Here is a 24754-nt window from a genome sequence, read left to right as displayed (position 1 = left end):
TCAATTTTAAAGCTTTACTGTGTTAAAGAGTGGGCTAATGTTATGAGCTATTACCAAGCTGTGAGTAAGCAAATAACTGCTCTAATTATATATTTTGTGATACAAATAAATTTGTGCACACAGACCTATTGGCAAACTTTCATTAAGTATCAGAGATTCACTGCTTCTCCTTGAAGCAAAAGGCAATTCTATTCTTGTCTGTACTTCTGCTGTTGAAAGTAGGAAAAATTATTGATCTACAAGGGGGAAAGGTTATGCTACATTTAAATGGAATAAACAGATGAAAACAAAATAGGAAAATAACTATACAGGTTGTGTTCATATGTGTGTTATACAATCAGCAATGTTTCAGGTTGTGTTGTAAATACATGAAAAAATTGAGGTTTTTTTCCCTGAAGACCCATGCTTTTCTGTTCTTCTCTCCTTTGTGAAGGAATGGGAAGTTCAGCCTTGAATGCTGTGAGTGTGTTAATGCTTCTGGAAAAATTGAAGCGAGTTCCTCAGTTAGAGGCGCAGAAGGACACAGTCAGTTGGATACTGCAGGTACGCAGGGGGGAGATGAGTATGGCCTGATTTTATTTATTTAGAGTTTATGAAAGATGTTCTGATTCCTACATATAACCCAGTATTTACAGTTACAGTGATTTTTTTGAGAAGCTTAATCTGTTGGAAATTTTTTTTTTTCCCGTAGACAAGATGAGTTTTCTTGAATACTGTGATAATGCTTAGAAGTCATTGTACTGCTACTGCTGCTTTCAAGTATTGGGTCTATTTTTGTTTAGTTAACTCATTCCAATAATGACGTGAACTTTGTTCCTTGTGTTTCTGTTGAAAATAATTGCAAGTGACAAGTGAAAGTTTATTAATTAGGAAAGCATTTTTAGAGGCTGTTTGTATTGCAGCTCAGGTTATATAGATGTGACTAATGACCACTCTGTACATTTGGCCTGTGGAATTTCTCCATCCAGCTCCCTGCCCTTGCCCAGCAAGACTGGGGAAGAACTACAGCTATGACACCTCCTCTGACATAGGAATCTGCTGCTTCTGCTTAGCAGGAGTACTACTGTCCTGTTCCATTTTGGGCTTCTTGTTTTAGGTGGCCCTTTGTTTTAGGTGGCCCTTTGTTTTAGGTGGCCCTTTGTTTTTAGGTGGCCCTTTGTTTTTAGGTGGCCCTTTGTTTTTAGGTGGCCCTTTGTTTTTAGGTGGCCAACGTAGAGAACAGTGCTCTTGGAAAAGAGGGTAAGAATCTGTAGTAGAGTTCCGAGACTACCCTCAGCTACTAAAATTGGACTCTCCTGGTACATTAGGGAGGCAAGTTGGAATGAGAAATTGTTTCTGAAATTCTCAGGGCAAAATTGAAAATATACTTCAAAAATTATACATAACTTTTTAATGATGCATGTAGTAAATGTAGAATATTCAGTATTATCAAAACTGCTAGATGCTTCTTAAAGTAAAGATAGCTGGAGAAAGCAGTAAATGAAAATTGAAGGCTCAGTTTTAAATCATATGGTATGTGGTAGAAACCTTTCTGTGCTAGGTGTGTAGGTTTTTGCATGATTTTAGTGCCTAGCCCCATGACATGATCCACATCACCTGCTTGAAATAAGCTAGCAGTCTCTGTCCATTCTTCTGATGTACAGATGCTTTAGCTGTTTAGCAGTTTTAGTGCTAGAAATCTGGAAAATTAGGACGAATTTTAATTTCCTTTGTGTTCATCAGCTTTAGGATGCAGGCACAGCAGTGTTACAGGAGAGCAGATGAGATCTCAGATGTTTTTGTTACTTAAGAGCGTATGTTACATAAATTTGTAAATCTGAAAATAATGTGAAACTAAATATCGAGCTTTAATCTTGTCTATGTTGTAATAAGAGCGGAGTTGTGTCTTATTTTTAACATCTAAGTGTCTATTCCTAGATGTTTGACACAGTGAAAAGATTGAGAGAAAAGTCGAGTTTGACAACAGTAGCAGCTACGTCAGGCTCAGAAGCTATAAAAGGTGATGAGGTAATAATAAAAAAAATGTTCCCTGGAAGCCTTGTATTTTAATGTTTTGAATGGCTGCTTTCACAAAGGTGCCTAAAAGTATTGTTACATAAACCAGTAATTTTAAAAATTTTAATTTCTGATGTACTGCCTGCAAACCCAAGATTAATATTTTTAATAAATAAAATTTGTGCTAAGCATGTTCCATGAATTATCGGCAGATAATTTGGATTTGATCATACTTGCAAGTTCTCCATTTCTTATCTTTGATTTGATCACTTTTTCTATTATATTGTCGTTGTGCAATAATTGGAAATACAAATCTACTTAAAATGATGTCTTGTAACTTGTGACCTACCAAGAGGTTAATCTGCTTTGCCTTGATTGTATGAAGGCATCAGGCTTAGGCGATTATTCTTTCTGTGTAGCAGTCTCTTCCCCCTTGTCTCAAAATAACTTTTGAATCCATTGGTAAATTGACACAGTGAAATGGAGATTTCAGTGATTGCTGGAGTCCTATGGAGGTTTTTTTGATTGTTTAAATTGGTAGTTGAATAGAAAAGAAAAATCTAATGACACTTAGATAATGTGCACACAGGCATTTGATTTGGCCACTGCTTTCTGCCAAGCAATCTCTTGGCTGGTCATTGCATGCATAGCACTAAACCTATCACAGCATATGCTCTATTTCTAGTTTCAAAAAAAGTGTCATGATATCTGGTAAGGTAACAAAATACAGAAGTCAGTAACACATGAGACTCTTACACTTGCGCTACTTGTGGGGCAATTTGTTGTTTCATTTGCTCAAGAAGTAGTGGTATTGTGAATTGAAGCAGTGTGTGAAACATTGAATTTGTGCTTTAAGTATAAGATGAATTAGGTTCTATACATTTTAATTAAGTCTGCCTCTGGTTTTTGAATTCTACACTTCTTCCAAAGCATATAAATACTGTTTTTATAGTTTTTGAAAGCATGATGCGTGGGGAAATATTGGAAGAATAGTTCTCTGGTCTACAATACAGAAGAACAGGGGAAAATCAATCCTCAGATTAATAAAATGCTGCCACGTAAACGGGGGAACAATTTGTTTGTTATATCATCCGTAGATAGTTCAAGATAAAATTTTCTTCAATTCCTGTAAGGGAGATACAGGATACTCAGTAGGGGTTTCATTTATGGGGAAATAACAATACACTGGGTGAGGTTTGTGATGTTACCCTCACTGAAGTTTCTGACAAGCACTAAAGAACAGGCAAGCACCTAATTAAAATGTATTGGGTATTATTGGTCCTGTATTCGGGCATGGGATTGTAGTAGTGACCTTTTGTGGACCCCTCAGAAATCATTCTTCTGACCAGGTTAATGAGCCTTAGTCAACATCTAAAATTTTGTTTTATGATTTTCAGATAGGAATTAACTTTTTTTAATCGAGTGTTGTCAGTTAAGGAATTTGATCTGAATGGTTAGAATGCATATATTTGGGGAAAGATTCTTCTCATTTTTTGGTGTTCTCCGTGATTTCTTTCTTCTGCTTTATTGTAAGACACAGAGCACTCAGGATAAAGAGAAAGCTGAGCGGAAGAGAAAGGCAGAAGCAGCTAGGTTGCACCGTCAGAAAATAATGGCCCAGATGTCTGCGCTGCAGAAGAATTTCATTGAAACCCATAAGCTTCTGTATGAAAACACGCTGGAGGCACAGGGGAAAGAAGATACTGTTATGGAGGATGAAAGGTAGGAAAAATCATGCGTTCAGAGTTCTGATGGGAAGAGTTAATTACCTGCTGCATAAGTTCATTATGTTACATGAAAATTGTGAAAGTACATTCACGGGACAGACTGTGTCACCCCAGCAGCAAACTTGTATGTCTATTTACTTTCAAGTCATCTTTTGTTACAGAATTATGTGTAAGCTAGCACATGTTCTAATGTAAGAACACTGGACTAACTTTGTAGAGCAGCATATGATAAACCAGAAGAAAATGAATTCCTTCTTCAAATGGTGGATACTTACATTGCTTAATATTTGAAAAAAAAAGTCATTAGAAAGCTGCTGAATTAACAACATTAACTGTAGGTAACTACCTTTATATGAAAATTGAAGTGTTTAATTTGGAAACGATCTTAAAGCCAATATGCCTTAATCTCAAGTTGCAATGAAGATGATGTGCTTCTTGTAGCTCAAATTGCTGATATATTTCTGTTAGTTTTTAAAATCTTATTTCATACTGAAGGTATTTGATTTATATTGGTTATGATTTTATTGGTATGGATTTTCCCTATTCTACAGATGCTCTAACAATATACTATACAATTTTGTGCTCATTGGGGCTGCACAGAACTAATCAGGAAAATAAAGATACTTGCTGGAAGAAAGACGCAGATCACTTCTGTGTGCTTTGATCTTTAATAACTTGTTTTCTCTAAATTATTGTTGAATATTGTTGAATATTCCTTGGAATAAGGAATATTTAAATATGTGGAAGCTTATTGTGTCACACAATTAAGTATTGAATTAAGGTAGTGGCATTCATTTTCAGTCTGTTTTCTTCAAGAATTTGAAACAATTTTAAGATGTCCAAGTTCAATATATATTTCGTCCCATCTGCATGGAATACAGCTTCTTGAATTCCCTGCTCTCTGAATCCATGTAATTGTGTTATTCTATGTTAGCTGACTTCTGATTTCTATTTGTAGAGGATACTGCATTTTAGTGAGGTATTTCTTCATGGTTTTGGTCATCATTTGGTTTTGTAAAGTACTTTGGTATAAAACCAGAAATGTTAGCAGCGTATGACATTTTTAGCTGACTGGAAGACTAAGATTGTTTAGAAAAAGCCATCTGATTACTTTGTATTTGTGTCACTCCTGGTTTTACAGCATGCCTTCGGCAATTGATTACTCCAGAATTGCTTTGGGTCCCAAACGAGGTCCATCTGTTTCTGAGAAAGAAGTTCTGACCTGTATTCTTTGTCAGGAGGAGCAGGAAGTCAAGTTAGAAAGTGCTGCCATGGTATTGTCTGCTTGTGTCCAGAAGTCAACTGCCTTAACTCAGAACAGGAGCAGAATTCTTGAACTCTCAGGGGGTAAGCAATTTTTCTCATTTTAGACTACAAGCAGTTCTGTACCTAGAGCTCATACCCTTTGAAGCTAATTAAACTCTGCATTCAGTCAGATTGCTAAATGGCAATAACATGCTTAATAACAAGAAAATTTTTAAGTTGTTCCAAAATCTGTGCTTTAGAAGTTAAAAATGAGAATAGCATGACACTTTTGATTTGTCTCTGGGAAATCAGAAAATGCTTTAATCTCACAAGAAGATTTTATAAAATGTGGAGATTGAGTAGGAGTGGTCACTCTGGAAAAAATCCAAGAACGTTACCAGTTCCTGTTTATTCAAGTGCACTAACAAACTTTCCCAATATGCAGGAAATACATGAACATATCAGAGGCCAATACGACAGCCTCAGGAGGATTTGGGTTTTTTTTTCCATGTCCAAGAATAAAAGCAGTGCATAAAAACCAAGAAAAATTTAAACAAGGATCATATGATAACATCTGATTAATGGAAAAAAAAAAGGTGCAGGAGATTAACAGAAAAAATAGTGTTAAAGTTGCATAATAGCTTATTGGTAGCAGCAAACACAAAGACCAACCAGATTGTTTTTGTAAGTTACAGTTAATTAAACATGAGAGATTTAGTCGAGTTACTTAAGGGAAAGAAAAAAAATAAATAGAAAACGGAAAACTTAAGTTAGTGAGTATTTTTTTGCTCTGTTTTTGAAAAAGAAAATTAATAATACTTCAAGATCATGTGCTTGATAGCTGTTAATGAGAGAAATGCAGTCCAGAGCAGGATAAGAAAAGTTGAAACAATGTCTAGATAACTTCAGTGCATTCACCTTGACGATTAACATTGACAGTACTTTTGAGTACATAGGAGTGGCACGAAGATGATCAGAGGGCTGGAGCAGCTCCCATATGAGGACAGGTTGAGAGAGTTGAGGTTGTTCAGCCTGGAGAAGAGAAGGCTCCAGGGAGACCTTATAGTGACCTTCCAGTACTTAAATGGGCCCTGCAAGAAAGCTGGGCAAGTGCTCTTTATCAGGGAGTGTAGTGATAGAACGAGGGGTAATGGTTTTGAGGTGAAAGAGGGGAGACTTAGATCAGACATGAGGAAGAAATTTTTTACTGTGAGGGTGATGAGGCACTGGAACAGGTTGTCCAGAGAAGTGGTGCATACCCCATCCTTGGAGGTGTTCAAGACCAAGCTGGATCAGGCTTTGAGCAGCCTGATCCAGTGGAAGGTGTCCCTGGCAAGGCAGTTGAAACTGGATTTTTAAGGTCCCTTCTGACCCAAACCATTCTATGATTCTATGAATATACATTCTCTATTTATCTGTCCGTATCTTCTTGTAAAGATGAGTCAATATTATTTTCAAATTCTGTTTATTCAAGTTAATGAATATATAAGGAATAAGGATGCAGTGTTGAAAGATAATAAAATTGGAGGCTTGTAAGTGCTCTCAAGGTATTTTCTAGTTCATTGCCATTATGCAGCAAGTATGTTACAACTTGTAGTTTAAATTTGTAGTTCTTATTTTCAAATACGCTATTTTTCTATTTTATAATAGGGTATTGTTGATTTCTGGTCAACTCATGCAAAATGAACCCTGTGTTTTATTTTTTTAATAATGCTGCTGTCTAGCAAATAGCTTAGAAGTCTGTGTTTGTGCAGTTCATTATTCCTGCTTTAGTTTAGAAGTACACTCTTGAATGTTACCAGATAGAATTCTAAAGCAAAGGGAAGTCAGCATTGTTTCTTATTTCTCTAGGGTATTGCCCTGTTCTGTCATGCTTGCAAACCTTTAACCATGTTGTTTCAGTTAATAAGATGTTTTGTGTTTCGTCCCTTGACTCATTAACAAATACAGTAGTCCTAGAACCAGGACAGACTCCTACAGAATCCTGTTTGATCTGTTTTCTTTTTCTGAGTGAGCTACTAATAATGGCAATTTTGAGCCAGCTGTATAGAACTTCTATATAGACCATATGCTAATTGCATCCTTTTTCTCTCTTATTTGATACTCTGAAGTAGAAATTAATTCCTATGCTCTTGTACTTGGATGCACTTGTAAGCTTTCTGCAGTGAGTTATTGGGCTATTGAAATAACTGTAAAAAGAAGAGAATTAAATTCCTTTTTCCTAAAGCCACTTCTGGATATTATTTATAGCACTTCTTTCTACTATCTGGTCTTCTGCAACTCATCAGTTAGAATTAGGCTTGTAAGACCTCTTTTTTTAATTTGAAGATCTAAATAAGTGTAAAAATGCTTGTTCCCACAGCAGAAAGGCAGATAGTGGCAGTGCTGTTCATGTCAGCCATTTGAATATATATGGGATTAGTTGGAGAAACGCCTAAGCTTGTCCTTAAGTTTACTTTTGTTTTTATTTAAAAAATATAATAACAAATAAATGAAAACCTTAAATGGAAGTGACCTATTTGAGTACTGAAGACCTTTTTTATTTATTTTTACTATTGCTTCTTCATAATTAGTGGAAGACCCTTCAGTGTGATTCCTTTGCTGGAGTATTTGTCTGGAAAAGACTGTGTAAGCTGTGGGAAAACAAAATCTGAAGGCTTGTGTTATGTGTATACTGTTGCTAATTTCTGTTCATACTGATGGGAAATTCCGTTATTCTTCTTTCAATAATTTCTTTTTGCTGTGTCTTTCTAGATACGCTAGATCCTCTCTTCATGCACCCTGACTTACCGTGTGGGACCCACACAGGAAGCTGTGGCCATGTGATGCATGCAGCCTGCTGGCAGAAGTAAGGATGAGTCTTTGAAGCCTTTAAATGTTTGGGGGTTTTTTTATCGTTCTGTTTTCCAAAACATCTACATGCACACTAAAACCACAGTACAGTAAGTGGATATTTAATTTAGGAGTCAAGACTATTTGTACTTGTCTGAAAATGAAACGTGCCACGAGGAGTTTTGACCTCATGAAGAAAATCACCATCAAAAGTATTTTCCTTTTGTGCCCCAAAGAAGAATTTCTAACAAATTTATGCAAATAAAATCCATGGGCTAAAAGTGATCATGAAAAAGAAACCATATCTAGTACATTTATTTTTAGCAATTCAATGAGAACCAGTAGGAGTTTTCCTGGTGAGTGTTCTGTAGCAACAGTACTTTGCCTCTGAAAGTCTGTGACCAGGTCAGTACTTAGGGATGAAGCTGATAGATTCCACTGAATCTTTAAATAAGAATGTGGTGTTTAGAATAGAATACGGATGGTTAAATCTACCAATATTTCTTTCCTACCGCTTCCCTATTGGTGAACAAACTCTTAATAAAAAGTAGGAGGGAAGAATTGATACAGTTCTTAAATGCTTCACTCAATTTCTATTGTTTGGGGGAACCCGCAATTTAGACTAAGTATGGTGGATTAGAATGTAACCTTAAATATTAAAAGACTGACTTACTTAGCTTGCAGATTATAGTCATCCTGGTTGCAGCTTCCTTTGTAGGATTAAACAGAGCACAGCTAATGCTCCCTGCATTTGACTCTGCATAGGTCTGGCAATTCTAAACATGATAAATAATGGGAAATGATAATAGAAATAATCTCACTGAGGTGTTATCAACATATAGAGTTGAGTCATGCCGTTGCAAGCTATTTTGCATTGATATGACATAAACAGTCTCTTGACATTTGTTGTTAGTAGTTGTGCCATTCTGCTCTAAAAGATAATCCAACTACACTTCTAGTGTTTCACTTACTTTTCTATGCGTGTGTATAAATATATCTTTTTCTTTTTTACAATTAAACATTGGTACAGAATAAATAGGTGCACGCACTTAAAATGATACAGAGGTTTGTTCCTTGAGTATAATACATCTGCTCTTGGCAGATCCATCTACATCTGCGTAGATCTAAGTAGTGCAACATTGGAGCTCGATTCCCTTGCTCTTTTTAAGAACAGATGAATTGCTGTATGGGTAAATGGGATTAAAATGGACAACAGGCTCTTCTCATACGGGATGGCACTGAAGGTTTGAGTATAGTCTTTTATTTATTACATAACAGACATTCTAACTTACTAATATTCCTCTCAATGATGTCTGCCACACCCTTCTAGAGTATCTGTGCAGCCTAAGAATACTGCAAAATACTCTTTAAAACAGTACGGGTTCAAATGAATGGAGTGTCTTTGTAGATGCTGTGTACGAGGAAGAGGAGTTGCTTACAAACTTAGTTGTTTGAATGTGAGAAAATAAATGTTTTTATTGATTGTGATGGAATACTTTCCTAAATGTTCTCTAATCATTAGAACTTGTGCAGATGCCACCACATGCACACTTTCTTATTACATAAATGAGATTTTATTTTTCCCTTAAGATGTATGATTTAAAGCGGGGGAAAAAAAAATCTAGTTATTACCTTAGTGGGAAAGTTAGATAATTTCGTATCTGTCTTTAAGATCCCACATACTCACTCTGAACATCAGTACTGAATTTAGCTGACTGCATCCAGGCAAGAAGATTTTAACGTTGGATCTTTTTATTCCTAATAACACCATCAGTAATGAAATTTGAAGGCTTACTGCATCCATTGAGTGGGTAAAATTATAATGAAACTTATAAAAAGATAATAGCTATTTCTTAGCTTCCTTTAGAGCATGAAGCTGCTCAAATGTGATATTGTAATATAAATTATTCTCTTTTCCTGTTAGATGTTTACAGTTTCTTTGCCTCATCATGAGGCTCAGTCATTGCCATGACATGAAATGTCACCAGTAGTTTTTCCTAAAGTAAAATGAAAATATTTACAATCCCTGTTTTACCTTGCTGTAATGAGTTGTATAATAGATGTTAGAGACAGTGTTTAATTGCTCAGGGACACGATTTAGTGGCAGATAGGAATGGTTGGACTTGATGATCCAAGAAGCCTTTTCCAACCTGATGATTCTATGATTATGTTGAAAATGTTGTGAGGAGAGAGTAGAGAACTTAAGGACTGCTTCTCTTAAAAAAAAAAATGCTAATGAAATTTAAAAAACATCTGAAAAGCAAGGAAAAGGTGCCATCATTTTTGCATGAGTGATATACTGTGAATTTTTGCATGAGTTCATCTATGTGCTCAATGGTTTTGTTTTGTTTCCTCATAAAAGCACGTGAGAGAGTTACACATCAAACGAAAATACTTTTTTGTTCGTTTGGATAGGTATTTGCTAGATAATAATGCTTTTAATTACTTGAACACTTGTTTTCATGTTATAATTGAGCTGTTTCACTTTCTAGTGATTTCCTTTTCAACGTTTTAGGTACTTCGAAGCCATGCAGCTGAACTTTAGACAACGTCTACATGTTGAACAGATATTTGACCTGGAAAATGGAGAGTATCTTTGTCCACTTTGCAAATCTCTGTGCAATACCGTGATTCCTATCGTTCCGTTGCAGACTCAAAAAATAAACAGGTGAATTACCAGATTGCATAGTCTTTAATTTAAAAAAGAGGAAAACTTACTTTGGGGCTGGTTGGCTTTTCAAATATTTGGAAGGAAAACTTGGTCTGACCTTCCTCATCTGTATAAAAGACTGCATCTCTCCTTATTGACTATTCAGACAAATATACTGCTTTGTAGTCAATTTTCTTTTAAACGGTTTTGGATTAGCTGGTTTTTTTGGAGTTGATATCAAATGAGAAAGTACCTAGATCTAGTATTTAGCCTAACGCTTCATTTTATACTGTTCACTCAAAATTTACAAAGCCAGCAAAAGTGTGCAAGTACTGAGTTATTGTTTCGATCTGAACACGTCCTCTATTTTTAAAGATAAGGTGTTTCTTTGAGTGTTGAAGTAAAACCCACTTTCTGTTTCTGTTTGCAGTGAGGATGCAGAGGCAGTAGCTCAAATTCTGTCTCTGTCAAGGTGGCTGGAGACTATCATAGTCAGGATATCGGGCTACAGTGTGAAAAATGCTAAAGGTTTGTTATCCTAGTTTTGAAGGTTTTCTGCAGCATATCTAATGCTTCAAATAAAGAATATGTTCTCCTGTCAGTCAAGTCACTATCACATAAAGCTGGGGATAAAGTCATGGCCCTTTCTTAGCTGAAGTCTTGATTTCATGGTGCCCTCTTTATGGTTTCTGTTAAATTCTTCCCATCTTTCCTGTAGAATAAAATTCTGTACCCTTGGAGAGGGTAGCCACCATCTAACACTGAAATGTTAACTATTGTAAACTTTTATATTGACAGTGATGTAGTATAAAAGAGAAAAATTAAATTTTAAGGGCCAAAATAAAAACATGAATGAGTGTTCAAAAAACAGAAGGTGCAGAGGATCAACATATTCCTTGCACTCTTATAATACAGTAAAGTACTTCTTTTACCTCACTAGCAAAGTACTACTTTTAATCTTCATATTTCTCGGAATAGAAGAAAATATTACTTAAGGAGGAGGGCTAGAATACAGTCTGACCGGTGAGATCTGTTTATAATTATTTTCAAACAAATTTAAAATTAAAAGACGTCTCACTGTGTTAGACTTGCAAAAACTGTAACAACTTCTTTAGTTTTTTTTAATGTGGTTCTAATTTTTTTTCTGGAAGGAGAGAAACAAAATCTTCCAGCTTTCGCCAACAAGGGAGTCGGGAGCTCTGCTTTGGAATTCCATTCCATCCTTAGTTTTGGAGTTCAGTCCTCGTAAGTATTACTGGTAGTGCTCTCTGCGTTATGTTAATTCTCCCTAAAATAACCTAGGTATACTTCATGATTTGTATTGAAAGAAAGGCATGTGATTTGCTTGGTCTGAATATGGGCTTATTTATACTTTTCTGTAGGCATTCACTTAATATCAGATCTGTGCAGAACTAAATGGACCTCTTGGTCAAATCCAGTCTGGTAGTTCTTATGTTCTTGGTACGAAGCTAGGAGTCTGGAATTTTCTAATCCACAATTCCAATGATTTGGGTAACTTCCTGTGCCTCTCTGCAAGTTATTTAATGTCTGTCTGTCATAAGTTTCTTGCTATATGTCTGTTTCAGGAATACATTTCACTTGGTGTTAAGTGCAATAATGCAAAATAGATGACTCAAAGGAATAGGGCTGTATTGTCTGTTTCTATTCCAGTGGGTGAAAACGCTGTCCCACTACAGAATAAATGTCCCACTACAGAATAAATGGGTAGACACTTTTGAAGTGTACTCAGCTGTCTGCTTTTTAGATCACGCTATAAGTACTCTATTTCTGCTGCTTCTGACTTACATAGTTATGCAAAGTATTTATACATATTTGGTATTTGTAAAAATGTCCTCAGAACCTTGAATTGAATTGTTTCCTGGTAACTCATCTCCATGGGAAAGATTTTATAGTTTGTGTTAAAACAGTGTGGTGTTTAATTATGAGCCTGGCTGAACCCCTGACTTCATGGTACAATTGTTTTGGCTGCAGAGATTTGGAGAATTAATATGAATGTCGTGTATTTCTGTTATGAAGTTCAGTGCATGACATTGAAAAAACACAAGCCATTAAAACTGTATGTGTTTTTCCCTAGGCACTTTTCTGAATGTAACTGCATTTACATAAACTAACCCAGCGTCAGCTGAAAGGAGCTTAAATGCTAAAAACCGTTGTAAAATACGTTTTAAATGTCCTTTCCATTTTTAGTGCCTTATGAGATGGCATATATTTTTCACTCCAGCACTTACAATTACACTTGCTTACTTGCATTTTATTTAATGGTATTTTACTTTGATTTAAATATTTGCATTTTTTGAATGTGAACTATAATACAGTATGCGTACTTAAATTGACTCCTTCCAGCCTGGCAGCTCCTAATCTTCTAATTTTTAGAGCTTGTTATGTTAAGGTACTTGTTTACTGCTAGAAGCTAGTCATTTTTTTTCTCCTCTGTACAGACAGGGCCTTTGTATTCAAGGATTCTTTCATAAATAATTTAGACTTTCTTAGTTAATGGTTGACTGGTAAGTAAATAACTCTATTATTAATTCAGACTGAAATTATCTTGGCTTGCTTTTGCAGAGCCAAATACTCAAGTAGTATCAAGGAGATGCTTATTCTCTTTGCCACCACCATTTATAGAGTTGGTCTAAAAGTTGCTCCAAATGAAACTGATTACCGGATTCCTATGATGACGTGGAGCACATGTGCTTTTACCATCCAGTGTATAGGTAAAGTGTAATTTGGGTTTATTTCTTCTTATGACTTGAAAATCTTACAGTGGTTTGATTGTGTAAGTTTATACAGTCTGATTGTATTAATAATAATAGTTCTACATAAATAAGAGCAATATGTGATAGTATAACAATGTATATGATGCGTAATTACATATCTAATAATAGTGGTAATCTATAATCTGATATAAATAATAGGATGTTTATGCTAGATGGTAGTTTATAAAATAAGATATGGAATGCCAAAATCGAGTTTAATCTAGGAGAACAGAGTGAGCACGGTCCATGTTATTAATTGTAACATTGAGCATGTTCATTGAGTATCTTCACGCTGCCAAAGGTCATTGACCTGCAGACATCTCCCGCACAGCAAATGTCTAACAGCTGTGAAATAGTGCTGCCTTGCTCATTATTTCTTTGTCTCTATCCTTGAAGAATTCTTATGAAGAGACTGGAAGCCACCCAGCTCTATTAGCATTAATGCATTTAGTGCTGTTTAGATTGTTTTCATTTGATATCTTAAAAGAAGACCTTGGTGGCTGTCAGGGATGTTTGCCAGCAAGTGTATAAATGCAATAACTGTTGTCACAAATGTGGTATCAAAAGTGTACGTCAGAAGTAGGAAAATTTAGATGCCTTACAAGGCCAAGATTATAAAACCAGAGGGACCACTGTGACAATCTGACCTGTCCTAGGCCATGCCACTTCCTTGAGTTAATTTTTGTTTATAAATAGAGCGAGCTTCCATGAAATGGTAAAGCAAAACTGCCTACATCGCTTCTAGTCATAAGGTGCAGCATTAGAACAATTTAATGGGCATGTAACCAAGGTGCCTAGACAAGGAACCTTAGCTACCTGTGTTACTGGAGTCTCTAGAGGAGGTTCAAAGCATCATTGACTTGAGGGATGTGAGTTGCTTTTTATTGCCTCAAGCCAGACGCTTCAAAATTCAAGTCTGATTTTTCCTGTGTTTCCTCAGTTCCACACATTGTGTTGAACTGATGTATGGAAGTGCTAAGTTAAAACACATTTTTTTTTTAAGGGGAGTTTAAAACAAACAACTGAAAACTTCCCAGACAAAAGAATCCCCAAAGAGAATAAGAAAAAAAAAAATTCCAAGATCTTGAACTGTACAGATTCATCTCTGAGAAGCAACTAAAGCACAAAAAGTTGATTTAAATCTGTTGAATTGTTATCTTTTTGCTCAGTTGAGTAATGTGGTTTCTTATTGGCTTATTTTTGCTTTATTATCTTGTTAGAACCAATGCACTTAGGGAGGAAGGGTGAACTGTATTCCAGCTCGGAAATTTTGTTTGCAAAATATATTTGTTAAACTACCATCAAATTCATTAGTGCAAATCTCAGAGTAAGATGGTTGTATATCGTCCCTGAAAGCATACCTTGACGTGTTTGAGCATTGTATAAGCTTAACTGAAAATACAACTAAATCCATAGAACGTCTTATCATTCAAGTGAAACAGCCTTCCTTTAAATCCATAGTTAGCGAGATTGAAAACCAAATGTTTTAGAAGCTTGTTACAACTATTTATCTGGGAAAAAGCTTAATACCATTAGGCTAGATTTTTCAAAAGAATTCTCTTATCAGAATAACGTTGTGCTTTAAAGATGAGTACATATGCTAAGAATAAATCTTGGACTAAGTGTATTGTAACAGAAATGTTATCTTAGTTCCTGTAGAACAAAGCAACTTGATTTTTTTCTGTGTTTAATTTTAAGAAAACCTCTTGGAAACAGAGGGCAAGCCCTTATTTGGATCTCTACAAAATAGACAGGTATGGGCAAGTAAAATATACAACACATTTTAAACCAAAAATGATATAGATATATAAAATACACAGATGTATATAAAAACCCTTACTGTTGTAACTGCTAGCATTGAGGTCATTCTTTATTGAGGGAATCTCAGTATTTAGATTGATAGCCGAGAACATTTTGGAAGAATAATCTTTCTACTTACACTTGGAAGTTCATATTAACTTCACTTATCAATGTTTTTTCCGTTTGTAGAAGAAGATATGCTTTTACAGCTTTATTTCACTGTTAGAGCTTTCCTTTTTTCATGTCCGACTGCTTTCTCTTGCACTGTAGCACAGTGGCCTTAAAGCATTAGTGCAGTTTGCATCTGCTCAGAGAACAACATCACCACAAGTACTGATTCAGAAACATCTGATTCGTCTTCTAGGAGGTATTGTATTCTTTTTGTTTACTACCTTTTGTGTTGCAGGCGTTTTTGTTGCAAAATGGCATGCACGTGAATACAGCATAGAACCAAAGGTTAGATCGCTGACAAAGAGTGATAACTTCAGTTTCTCGAATGTTGCTTGCAATCATGGAATATTGCTTGAATTTAAGTAATCAATAATCTATTAACCCAGATCTGTATCACTGAAGTCCCCCCAAAATCCTCTGCCAGATTATGTAGGCCTGGAGACACTTAGATCTGGATTATTTACAAATGCTTAACAATCTGTTTCTGGCAGTGTTCAAAATTATTCTATTTCAGTGCTAGACAGGCAGATAAAGCCACAAATGAGGTATTCCTCTCTCTTAATTGTGAGACTTCATCTTTCTTGTACTTTCAAAAGGCACCTTGCAGCCTACCTAAAGATATTTTGGTCTCAAGGAGGAGCTAGTTTGACACACAGCTACCCTCAGTGTTTCTTACTGATTGGGTTAGCACGGTGGCCTTTGTGAATGCCGCTGTTTCACTTGCCTTGTTTTCAATAGGATTTTTAGGTTAGACTGTTGTATTGGGTTAGATTGTGAGGCATCTAGTGTTGCAGTGCCTAAATACACATGTGGACTTCACCCTTAACACAGTGTGCTTTATTAGAGCTGGAGAAATGAATCAAAGATTTTTATCCTAAAATTGTGACGATGTAGTCACTAAAATTGTGAGCTGATTGTGCATCTGTTTAGGTATTTCCACATGCCCAATCAACTGAAGCAGTGGTAGGCAGCTAATTAAATAGATACTTTCTTAGCTCAGAGACTTGAACATTTTCTGATGAAAATACAGAAATGATAGAAGCTCTAAAATCAGATTCTGATATTGCAGTTCAATCCAAAAGAAGAAAATACATATCAAATGCTTAATTGATATCTTTGTTTTGTAGTTCTTCTACCAAACTTTAAAGTGGAGGACACTCCATCCCTCTTAGAAGTAGATATGTTCCACGTTTTGGTAAGCAGGTTCATTTCATTCTTCATTTTAATACTTCTTTTTTTGAGCATGCATTTTTGTGTACTTTACCTTGTAGATAGTCCTGCCTTATCTGTTTACTTGCATGAGTCAAATGATTATACACGAGGACTGCGTGAGAGCAAATGATTACATATAACTGCTGTATACAAGTGTTTACTTTTAGTTCTGCTGTTCTTCTAGCTTTCAAGTCTTTGCTATCTCACTCTTATTAAATTTTGTGCTTGCAGTCTCAATCATCTTTTTACTGCTCTCATTGCTATTAAACCTCAAAAAAAACCCTAAAAAATGCACCTATTCAGCTTGTTTCCCTCACTTTCCTTTTCTCTCAACAGATCTCTCATTACCTTCTGATTCCTTCATCTTCAGTGTCACTACCTTCTTTCTTTTCTTAATACAAATCTGTATTATTGTTTATTCTACTGTTAAAACAACCAAAGGAACAAAACCACACAACAAAAAAAGCCAACAAAATGCAAGCAAGCAAATAACCAAACCCAGCAGAATAAAATCTCTTTTGCCCTGCTTGCCTTTTTAACTAATGCTTGGTCTCTCTTCTCACTTTTTTTGATGTGTTTTGTCTTATGTCAAAACCCAGAAATTAAGTTTTCTAGGAATTGGACAAGCTTTCCCAATGTGTCTGTAAACTGGCAATTATAATGGAACTATATCCGACTTTCCTATATGCTAGAGAGTGTAGCGTATTGAGGCATGGACTCTGAGTTGGGGGTCAAACCTTTTTTGAGGAAAAAACAATCCCTTTTATACCCCTGCCTTGTCAAGGCAGTACTTTTCCACCTGCCCAAATAGCTCAGTTATCGTTTCTTGTTTCCCAACCCTGCATAGTCTGTTTTTAGGACAAATACCTAGAGCTCTTAGCAACAATCTTCAGCCTGCGGTTTCCTCCCTTCTGCGTCCTTGCTTCTGCCCATTAATCCCACTGTTTTTTGCCCACTAAGGCAGTAATATCTTTATTGTTTTCAGTTAACAAATCACCACCTGGCCCCACAAGAGGGGACAAATGATTAATGTTTTCCAGTGAGCTTTTGCTACTGTTTGTGAATTAAAACTAGCAAGTTAAGTGGACATGTTTAAATTGATTACAGAAATGAAAGATGAATGTATCCTGAGAATTTCTATTAACCGTGTAGCTATTACCAGATTTCCTTTACTTTAATATTTGCTCCTTTTCTTTCACTGTAGGTGGGAATTGTGTTATCATTTCCATCTTTGTACTGGGAGGATGCTGTGGACTTGCAACCTTCATCGATTAGTTCAGCCTATAACCACCTCTACCTCTTCCATCTGACAACACTGGCACACATAACACAAATCGTCGTCTCTTCAGCAACAGGTAGGTGTGTATTTGGGCTCGATTATTCTGTCACTTTTACACAATATCTTAAAAATAATGGATGGATACCATTAATGTCTTCTAGTTGTAAACTTCCTCAAATAAATGACAGTGCTAGGTAGTAGTAACTGTTTCCAGTGAAAAATAAAGAGCAGTACATAATTTTTTGAACATTTTATTATATCACTTCTGCGTGCTTAGCCTAAGAAAATGAAATAGTTATTGATATATCAGTACTCGATCCAGTCAGTCATTCCTGAGTGGTAACTTTTTGCTCTTAACTTGTTGGAGAAGCAAAGCTCTGCCCAGCAGCAACACTCTGAGCTGTGCAATGACAGTTAACGTGGATGTGTACCCTTCAATCTAGTAAATACCTAGAGCCAAAATACGTAATCCTATCAACTAATAGGAGAGGGTTTCACTTTTCTGTATTTCATACTACTGTTAAAAACTGTCAGTAGCCTGCAGGCTTCCTAGCTGCTACTATTCTTTATCTTCAGCATGATGGGAATTAAAAAATAAATCCTGTAGCATTATCTGTGTAGGACAGTAACCTCAGAAGTTCAAAGGAAGGAAGCAGTTTTTATGTGAGTATAAGCAATGAGACAGCAATCCTGATTCTTATTTATAGCAAGATTTTTTAGGAGAACATTTGTTAGGTTAAAAACAGCAAATAGAAAAGAGTTAAGCAAAATAAAGTGGAGCTATTTCTCTAATGCAATTTTTTCAATAAAGAAAAGTAGAGCTTAATATGTGTAAAAAGAGAGCTGTGTGTCACAAATAAAGTGCATTTACAGTGGGATTCATCTTTTTGTGTGTAGAATCCCCTGATGCTCAACCACCTGACAACAGTGAGGAGGCACGGTCTGCACAGTCTTTCTGTAGAGAGGTTTACCAATACACCAGTGGGTAAGTAGAGTTCAGTTAGAGCATTGCCTGTTCCTAGAAAGATGACAAGCTATAGGGATTGACCTGAATAACACAGAAAATGGGAAAACAAAATTTTGCATGGGGATTTAGCACAATGCCTTGTGCTTTCTTCCCATCCTTGTGGATATGGAAAATAGGGAAGTGGGTAAAAGGAACATTTTATTTAAAATAACTACTTTTTAGGGACAACAGAGTAAATGATGAAAGGATGGAAAAATGCCTGTATCCATTGTGGAGTGAAACACAGCCACTGACTATAGGAGTTATTTTTTTCTTTGCCTGGATTCGTTTTTTTGGGTTTTGGTTTTTTTTTCAGATATCTCAATTATAGATGGAAACTGGAAAGAAGGAAATTATAAGAGGAGGAGAATTGTAAAGCTAAACACAGTTCCTTCTTTGTTTGAGAGTTAGTGCCCATCTTTTCAGACTTTTTGATAGGTATAGCTACAGACTCTTTAGTAGTTCAGTATCTGTGTGTGAAATAAGCCAGAAAATATGGATGCTTCTTTTGCAAATTAGGGCTTTGATTTATCTTCACCAAAGCTAGTTGCTAAGATATGTTTCTCAGGAATTGAAAATACTGCCCACTTGTCTAAAAGTTTTAAGTCTAGATTTCCAAGTATTTAAAATTTGATATTTAAATAATATGAGTAGTTTTTCTGAGGCATGAGATTAGAGTTATAGGTGCTGTGCATCTTGGAAAATCGGGTCACTGTACTACGATGCTTTGGTACACAATTAAATGCCAAAGTTTAGGAAACCCAGCTCTGAAGTGTTTAGTGTTTTGTGTTTTAATTTCTGTCTGCATTGTTGTCTCCTAGTTCTGACGCGCCTGGGTTTAAACAGCAAAATCACCATAATAATTTCTCAGTGGTCTGTGATGTTACAATACAGCTTTAGTGCTTGTTCCTCAACAAGTCCTAGTCAACATTTCTGTAAACATCATCCTCGTATAAATGTGGATTTAATCAAGTTAAAAGATTTTAGAAAGCAGGAACATTGTAAGTTAGTTAAATTTACTATGAAATGTAGACTAAATATTCATATCACTCAAACTACAAGAATAGTTACTGAAATTAGCATCGCACCTTTTTTTTTTTTGGTCAAAAAAGGAGATTACCGTAGCTTTATTTTAAACAATGAGTGTTACTGTTTTGAGTTCTATAATGAAGTATGAGGTATTAATTTTTTAATTCTCTTGGTTTTGTTGTTCCCAAAGAGTATTTGTTTGGTTTGTTCCTTGTTGTGGAATTGCATTCAAAACACCAGCTGGATGACAACCTCTAACCATCTAAAAAAAATTGCTGGCTTTCAGTAATAAAAAACGAGCTAATTGCTCTACGTGTGGTGCTGTATGTACAGTTTAAATCAGGTTACCTTGAGGAACCTACAGATGGACATCATCTGTGTATTGGCTATTTGGTTTTTATAATTCTGAAAAATATAAGTTAAGATAATTTGAATGCTTAATGTAAGTGTTCTGCATAAGCTTAGTACTCATTTCTTGGGTAAAGGGCAAGTCATAAGTCAGGTGCTGGTGGCCGAGTTTCACGGGGTTTGGGATACACCAGTGTTGCTTCTACACAGCTGCCATCCTATCAATGCTAGCCAAAATGTGAAAGTGCCAGAAGGATTTGCACTGTGAATCACTACTGCTATTTCTCATTTGTGTATTACAGTTGCTTTAGTCAGGATATTCCAGGCTGGCACATGTGGGATCGTGTTAAAAAAGGCATCATGCCTTACCTCCGCTGTGCTGCTTTATTTTTTCATTATTTGCTGGGAGTCTCTCCACCTGAGGAACTACTACAAGGTAAATATGAGAAAGCAGATCTATGTATTTATTGACTTTGTTTACTGTTTTTTTGGAAGAATGGAATTTTTAAATGTTCACAGTAACTTAAAAACACTTAGTGCATTAATGTAAGGCTTAGAAAGAAAAGGAAGTACTAATTTGTATAGCATGGGGCAGGCATGAGAAGCTGGATTGTCTTCGCCTTCATTGCATGGAAAGGAGTTGCAAATGTGTGAATTACCAATGATATATTGGTGGTGAGTGTATTTTATTATTATTGTATTACAGCTCTGATTAAGTCAGTGGAATTACATCAAATTGTACTAGCTAGGAGCTTGCTGAAGCTGTTAGAAGCATATTATACAATGGAAAAGGGATCAGGAGATTCCTAGTTTTGAGTGAATTATTCAGCAGTGCTAAAGCACTTTAAGTTACTCATGTTTTCTTTTTCTTTTGCAGTTTCTGAAGAAGGGCAATTCAAGGCACTTTGTAGTTATCTCTCTTTACCTACCAATTTATTCCTGCTTTTCCAGGAATATTGGGACACAGTAAATCCACTGCTTCAAAGGTACTAACTGGGACTGGACAGGCCACATATTTCTGTTGTGGTGGCTGTATGGGAATTTCTGAATCAAATTTCTTGATAAATGATTGAGCTCAAATTCATACTAGAGTCCTAAGTATGGGACTAAACATTGGTTTGATAGGTATACTGAATTTCTTAAAGCACTTAAAACTTGAACTATTTTATATTTTATTTAATTATAGTTTAAGGGACTAGTGCTGAAAGAAGTTATAATAAACCTTTGCTTGCATGGTATGCCACTTACTGTTCATTGGCTTACTTTTAATCTGTCTGCAGCGAAAGTGCTCATGATACAGGGTATAACATGAAAATATGGAAAACTATATATCTGGCAGGGTGAGGCTTTATACTATTTCTTCTCTGGATTTCCAATATAGACAGACAAATGTCCAAGTTAGCTTAATGGTTAAAAGGTACAATTTGAGTATTACACACAATGCAATCTAAGAGTAAAGAAACGATTGGTAAAATTCTCCATTCAAAAATACAAGTTAAAATAAATAGACATCATTCTCCCTCAACTCTGAGAATAATCCTGCTATATTGTGCTGAACAATGTCTCCGTGTATTTAATGTGACCACTTGAGCACTTGGTTACGTTAATTTTTATTCCTGGTTCTTGACAGAATTCTGGATTTTTTTTGCCTCTGTTCTGTTTTGTTGTCTGGATTCCTTCGATGTAGGGATGTTTTGAGCTGTTGACTCCAACTAACGGTCCACATAGCTAACAATTCCCTACATGCAGTTTTGCTATAATTAATTGCATTTGTGGTTTATATTTACTTGTAAATTAATAGGATTTTCACAAGCAAATTATTAAAAAAGTTTGTCTTATATGTTCCAACATGTATGCTCAATGACATGCTCTTAGAGAACACAGAGAGTAGGTGCTTGTGGACGTTAGAAAGTAATCACTAAAGGCAGGGCTAACAAATCCATCATAGTGCTCCCAGTCAAAAACAGAGGTTTCAGAAAGGAGGCTACATGTTTAATGTAATAGTAACAGTTGTCAAACCATCATGCAAGCTCCCATATGTTTTTTGGAAGAATGTTATTTCAGAAGACTAAATTTAATGGTTGTTGAGAAATGTGTTAAATGAAGTGTACTACATTGAGCATCTGCTACGGTTCTCTCTCCCTTTTCCTTTTTGTAGAAGTAACTTGAAAGATGTCTTTGCTGTACCAGTTCTTCTGTTTAGTAATGTGCCAATATCGTGCCAATAGCTGCCATTTTTTTAGTATACACATGTGGCCATTCTAAGCAAACATACAACATGCAGTAAAGCATTGTAAAATAACCATTGGGTGATGGTTAAATAAAAGCAACAATTATTTTCATAGTAGAGTGTATGGTATTTTCCTACACTGTGGCTTTCAGCAAGTATAATCCAAACGGACCCCTGTATTGTAGCCCACTTTGAGAACCTGAACATGCCTGAAGACTGCTTGTACTTCTTAACTCTGTTAACTCTGTTTTCACGTGCATGTTGATAGTTGTGTAGTTTTTCACATAGGTTCTTCTCTTGTATACAAACTTAAATTCTTTTCCTGAAGCAAAACTGTAAAGAATAGATGTTTCTCCTTGTACAGTTTGAGCTAGAACTGTCGGAGCTTTGTCTCTGCTTTTTGTTTGCTTATTGCTTAGTAGTTTAGTTTAGTGATCCTGAATGTATATTATTATCAGACACTGTCATCTGCAAACATTTGTTTGAAATAGGTGGTGTGCTGACCCAGTGGTGTTAAGTTGTTTGAAGGGGAAAAGCATTGCAATAAGGTAAGTTTGGTTTTGTTGTTATTGTTTTTTTTCTTCTGCTTTTAACTTAAAACTCTTGAAAGAATGAAGTGGCTATTGTGGGCAAGTTGGAGTGCTTGTGTTTTTCTTCTTCCTGCTCTACTACCAAAAGTACATTTTTCTTTAAGTGGTTGTTTATTATTCCTTGTGCAGTGATTTTCATTGAGAATGTACAACATTATTTGACAAGTTATCTGGCTAACTGTACGAAAAAACAAAAGTTAACTGAAATATGAAGTGTCCTCATACAAGTAGATTATATATGAAATTTAATTGCATCACTTTTGCTGGAACATGAAAATGCTGAATTTCCCATGTGAAACCTCTCAGTTCTGGGACTGAAGAGTTGCTCTAGAACTGCAGAAGTTTGCAGAAAGGACTGAAAGCTTAGCAGTAATTTATGGCTATCTATTACATTCTTTGCTGTGAGCTGTATTATTCTTTTTCACTTACACAGGTATCCTAGGAAAAGAAATAGTTTAATAGAGCTTCCTGAAGACTATAGCTGCCTTCTAAACCAAGCCTCTCAGTTCAGGTAACACATGACACATTTAGTTGTCTTCCTAGGTATTCTGTCATTTTTATTCGCTTTTATAGTCTTGCAGTTACTGTAGCGGGTGTTAAAAATATGTACAGAAATTACTTTGCAGAAGTGAAGGCCCTGTTATGGTTGTATTGGCCAACACCAGCATGTGTTCATTGTAAATCTTAAAACACACATGATTTAGTTAGTGAAGTCACACGTGTACAATAGCTTATATAATTATTATAGCTTAATCTGCTGGTCATTTTTCACCAGTACAATGTGCATTTAGTTTGTCCGTAAGCCTGAAAATTATTTTTGCACTGGACAAAACAAGGCCAGAATGTTGGCACTGCTTTATGCCAGGAAGAGTGACTCATAGGATAAATCGGGTTAGAATCGACTTCAACAGATCTAGTCCAGCCTTCTGTTCAAAGCAGACATTTGCAGATAAAATATTTCAAGCAATGTAAAAACATAGCCAGAGGAGATAAGTATGTCAGTATGGTTATGACATATGTCCTAGGGTTTCGTTTGTTTGTGGGTTGATGTCTTTTTTTTTGGTTGCTGTTTTTTAGGAATTATTATTCATAGTTAACGTTTTAAGAAACATTATTCATAGTTAACATTTCTTTTGAAGTTTTAATTCCTGGTTACTTTTCTTTTAGATGTCCACGGTCTTCTGATGATGAACAAAAACATCCAGTATTGTGTTTATTCTGTGGGGCTATGTTGTGTTCCCAGAATACTTGCTGTCAGGAGCTGGTGAATGGGGAGGAGTTGGGAGCCTGTACTTCTCATGCTCTTCAATGTGGAGCTGGAGTCTGTATGTTTCTCAAGTAAGTAGCTAGCCAGAATTCAGTGCGTTAAAGACTAAAGGGAAATAAGTAAGGTCAAAATTCACAACATTGCCAAAGGACTTGGTTCTTGTCTGAGATGACAAAACATTGCTTTGACCTAAAATACAGCTTACCAAAAAGTTAAGCTGCTGGGAGTTGTATTTTGAATGTGGCTTTTTTTTCCCTTAAGAATCAGGGAGTGCAAAGTTGTCCTCATTGAAGGTAAAACCAGGGGCTGCTTATATCCTGCTCCTTACTTGGATGAATACGGAGAAACGGATCCGGGTCTGAAGTAAGTTAAATGTTTGACTTATTTTCTTTTTACCTTTTGTTTGGGTCTCTCTTTCTTATTACCATACTCTTCCTGCTGGCATGTACAGCTCTGTAATGTGTATGTTGGCCTGGTGAACTTGTTTAGTTTCAAATTCCTGGTGGGAGTTTCCAGTCATGAATGGGCCATTCATAAAGGAAAAATACACTTTTTTCGTACTGTTGAACTTTCTTATTTTTCTCAAGAATACTTAGTAT

The 24754-nt window shown here is 35.8% G+C and overlaps 1 protein-coding gene across 5 annotated transcripts in view; it reads left to right on the top strand.

Moving 5' to 3' along the window:
* UBR1 (ubiquitin protein ligase E3 component n-recognin 1) overlaps positions 1 to 24754 on the top strand; it is a 63848-nt gene that overhangs the window by 38718 nt on the left and 376 nt on the right. For 3 of the 5 annotated variants that reach the window (XM_054067214.1, XM_054067213.1, XM_054067217.1), the window contains exons 27-46: positions 434 to 543; positions 1918 to 2007; positions 3530 to 3717; positions 4864 to 5069; positions 7722 to 7815; positions 10315 to 10467; positions 10880 to 10977; positions 11601 to 11694; positions 13033 to 13181; positions 14922 to 14977; positions 15294 to 15390; positions 16322 to 16389; positions 17611 to 17761; positions 18583 to 18670; positions 20371 to 20504; positions 20946 to 21054; positions 22790 to 22846; positions 23322 to 23399; positions 24056 to 24226; positions 24417 to 24518. In XM_054067214.1, coding sequence (XP_053923189.1) covers positions 434 to 543; positions 1918 to 2007; positions 3530 to 3717; positions 4864 to 5069; positions 7722 to 7815; positions 10315 to 10467; positions 10880 to 10977; positions 11601 to 11694; positions 13033 to 13181; positions 14922 to 14977; positions 15294 to 15390; positions 16322 to 16389; positions 17611 to 17761; positions 18583 to 18670; positions 20371 to 20504; positions 20946 to 21054; positions 22790 to 22846; positions 23322 to 23399; positions 24056 to 24226; positions 24417 to 24518 — 2293 coding nt within the window. The remainder of the gene's footprint in view (positions 1 to 433; positions 544 to 1917; positions 2008 to 3529; positions 3718 to 4863; positions 5070 to 7721; positions 7816 to 10314; positions 10468 to 10879; positions 10978 to 11600; positions 11695 to 13032; positions 13182 to 14921; positions 14978 to 15293; positions 15391 to 16321; positions 16390 to 17610; positions 17762 to 18582; positions 18671 to 20370; positions 20505 to 20945; positions 21055 to 22789; positions 22847 to 23321; positions 23400 to 24055; positions 24227 to 24416; positions 24519 to 24754) is intronic. The other 2 variants (XM_054067216.1, XM_054067215.1) reach the window with 1 other exon arrangement.

Source organism: Cuculus canorus, chromosome 5, assembly GCF_017976375.1.
Source record: "Cuculus canorus isolate bCucCan1 chromosome 5, bCucCan1.pri, whole genome shotgun sequence".
NCBI classification, from domain to species: domain Eukaryota; kingdom Metazoa; phylum Chordata; class Aves; order Cuculiformes; family Cuculidae; genus Cuculus; species Cuculus canorus.
The sequence above is the reverse complement of the archived record's forward strand: the minus strand, read 5'-3'. Positions and strand labels throughout refer to the sequence as shown.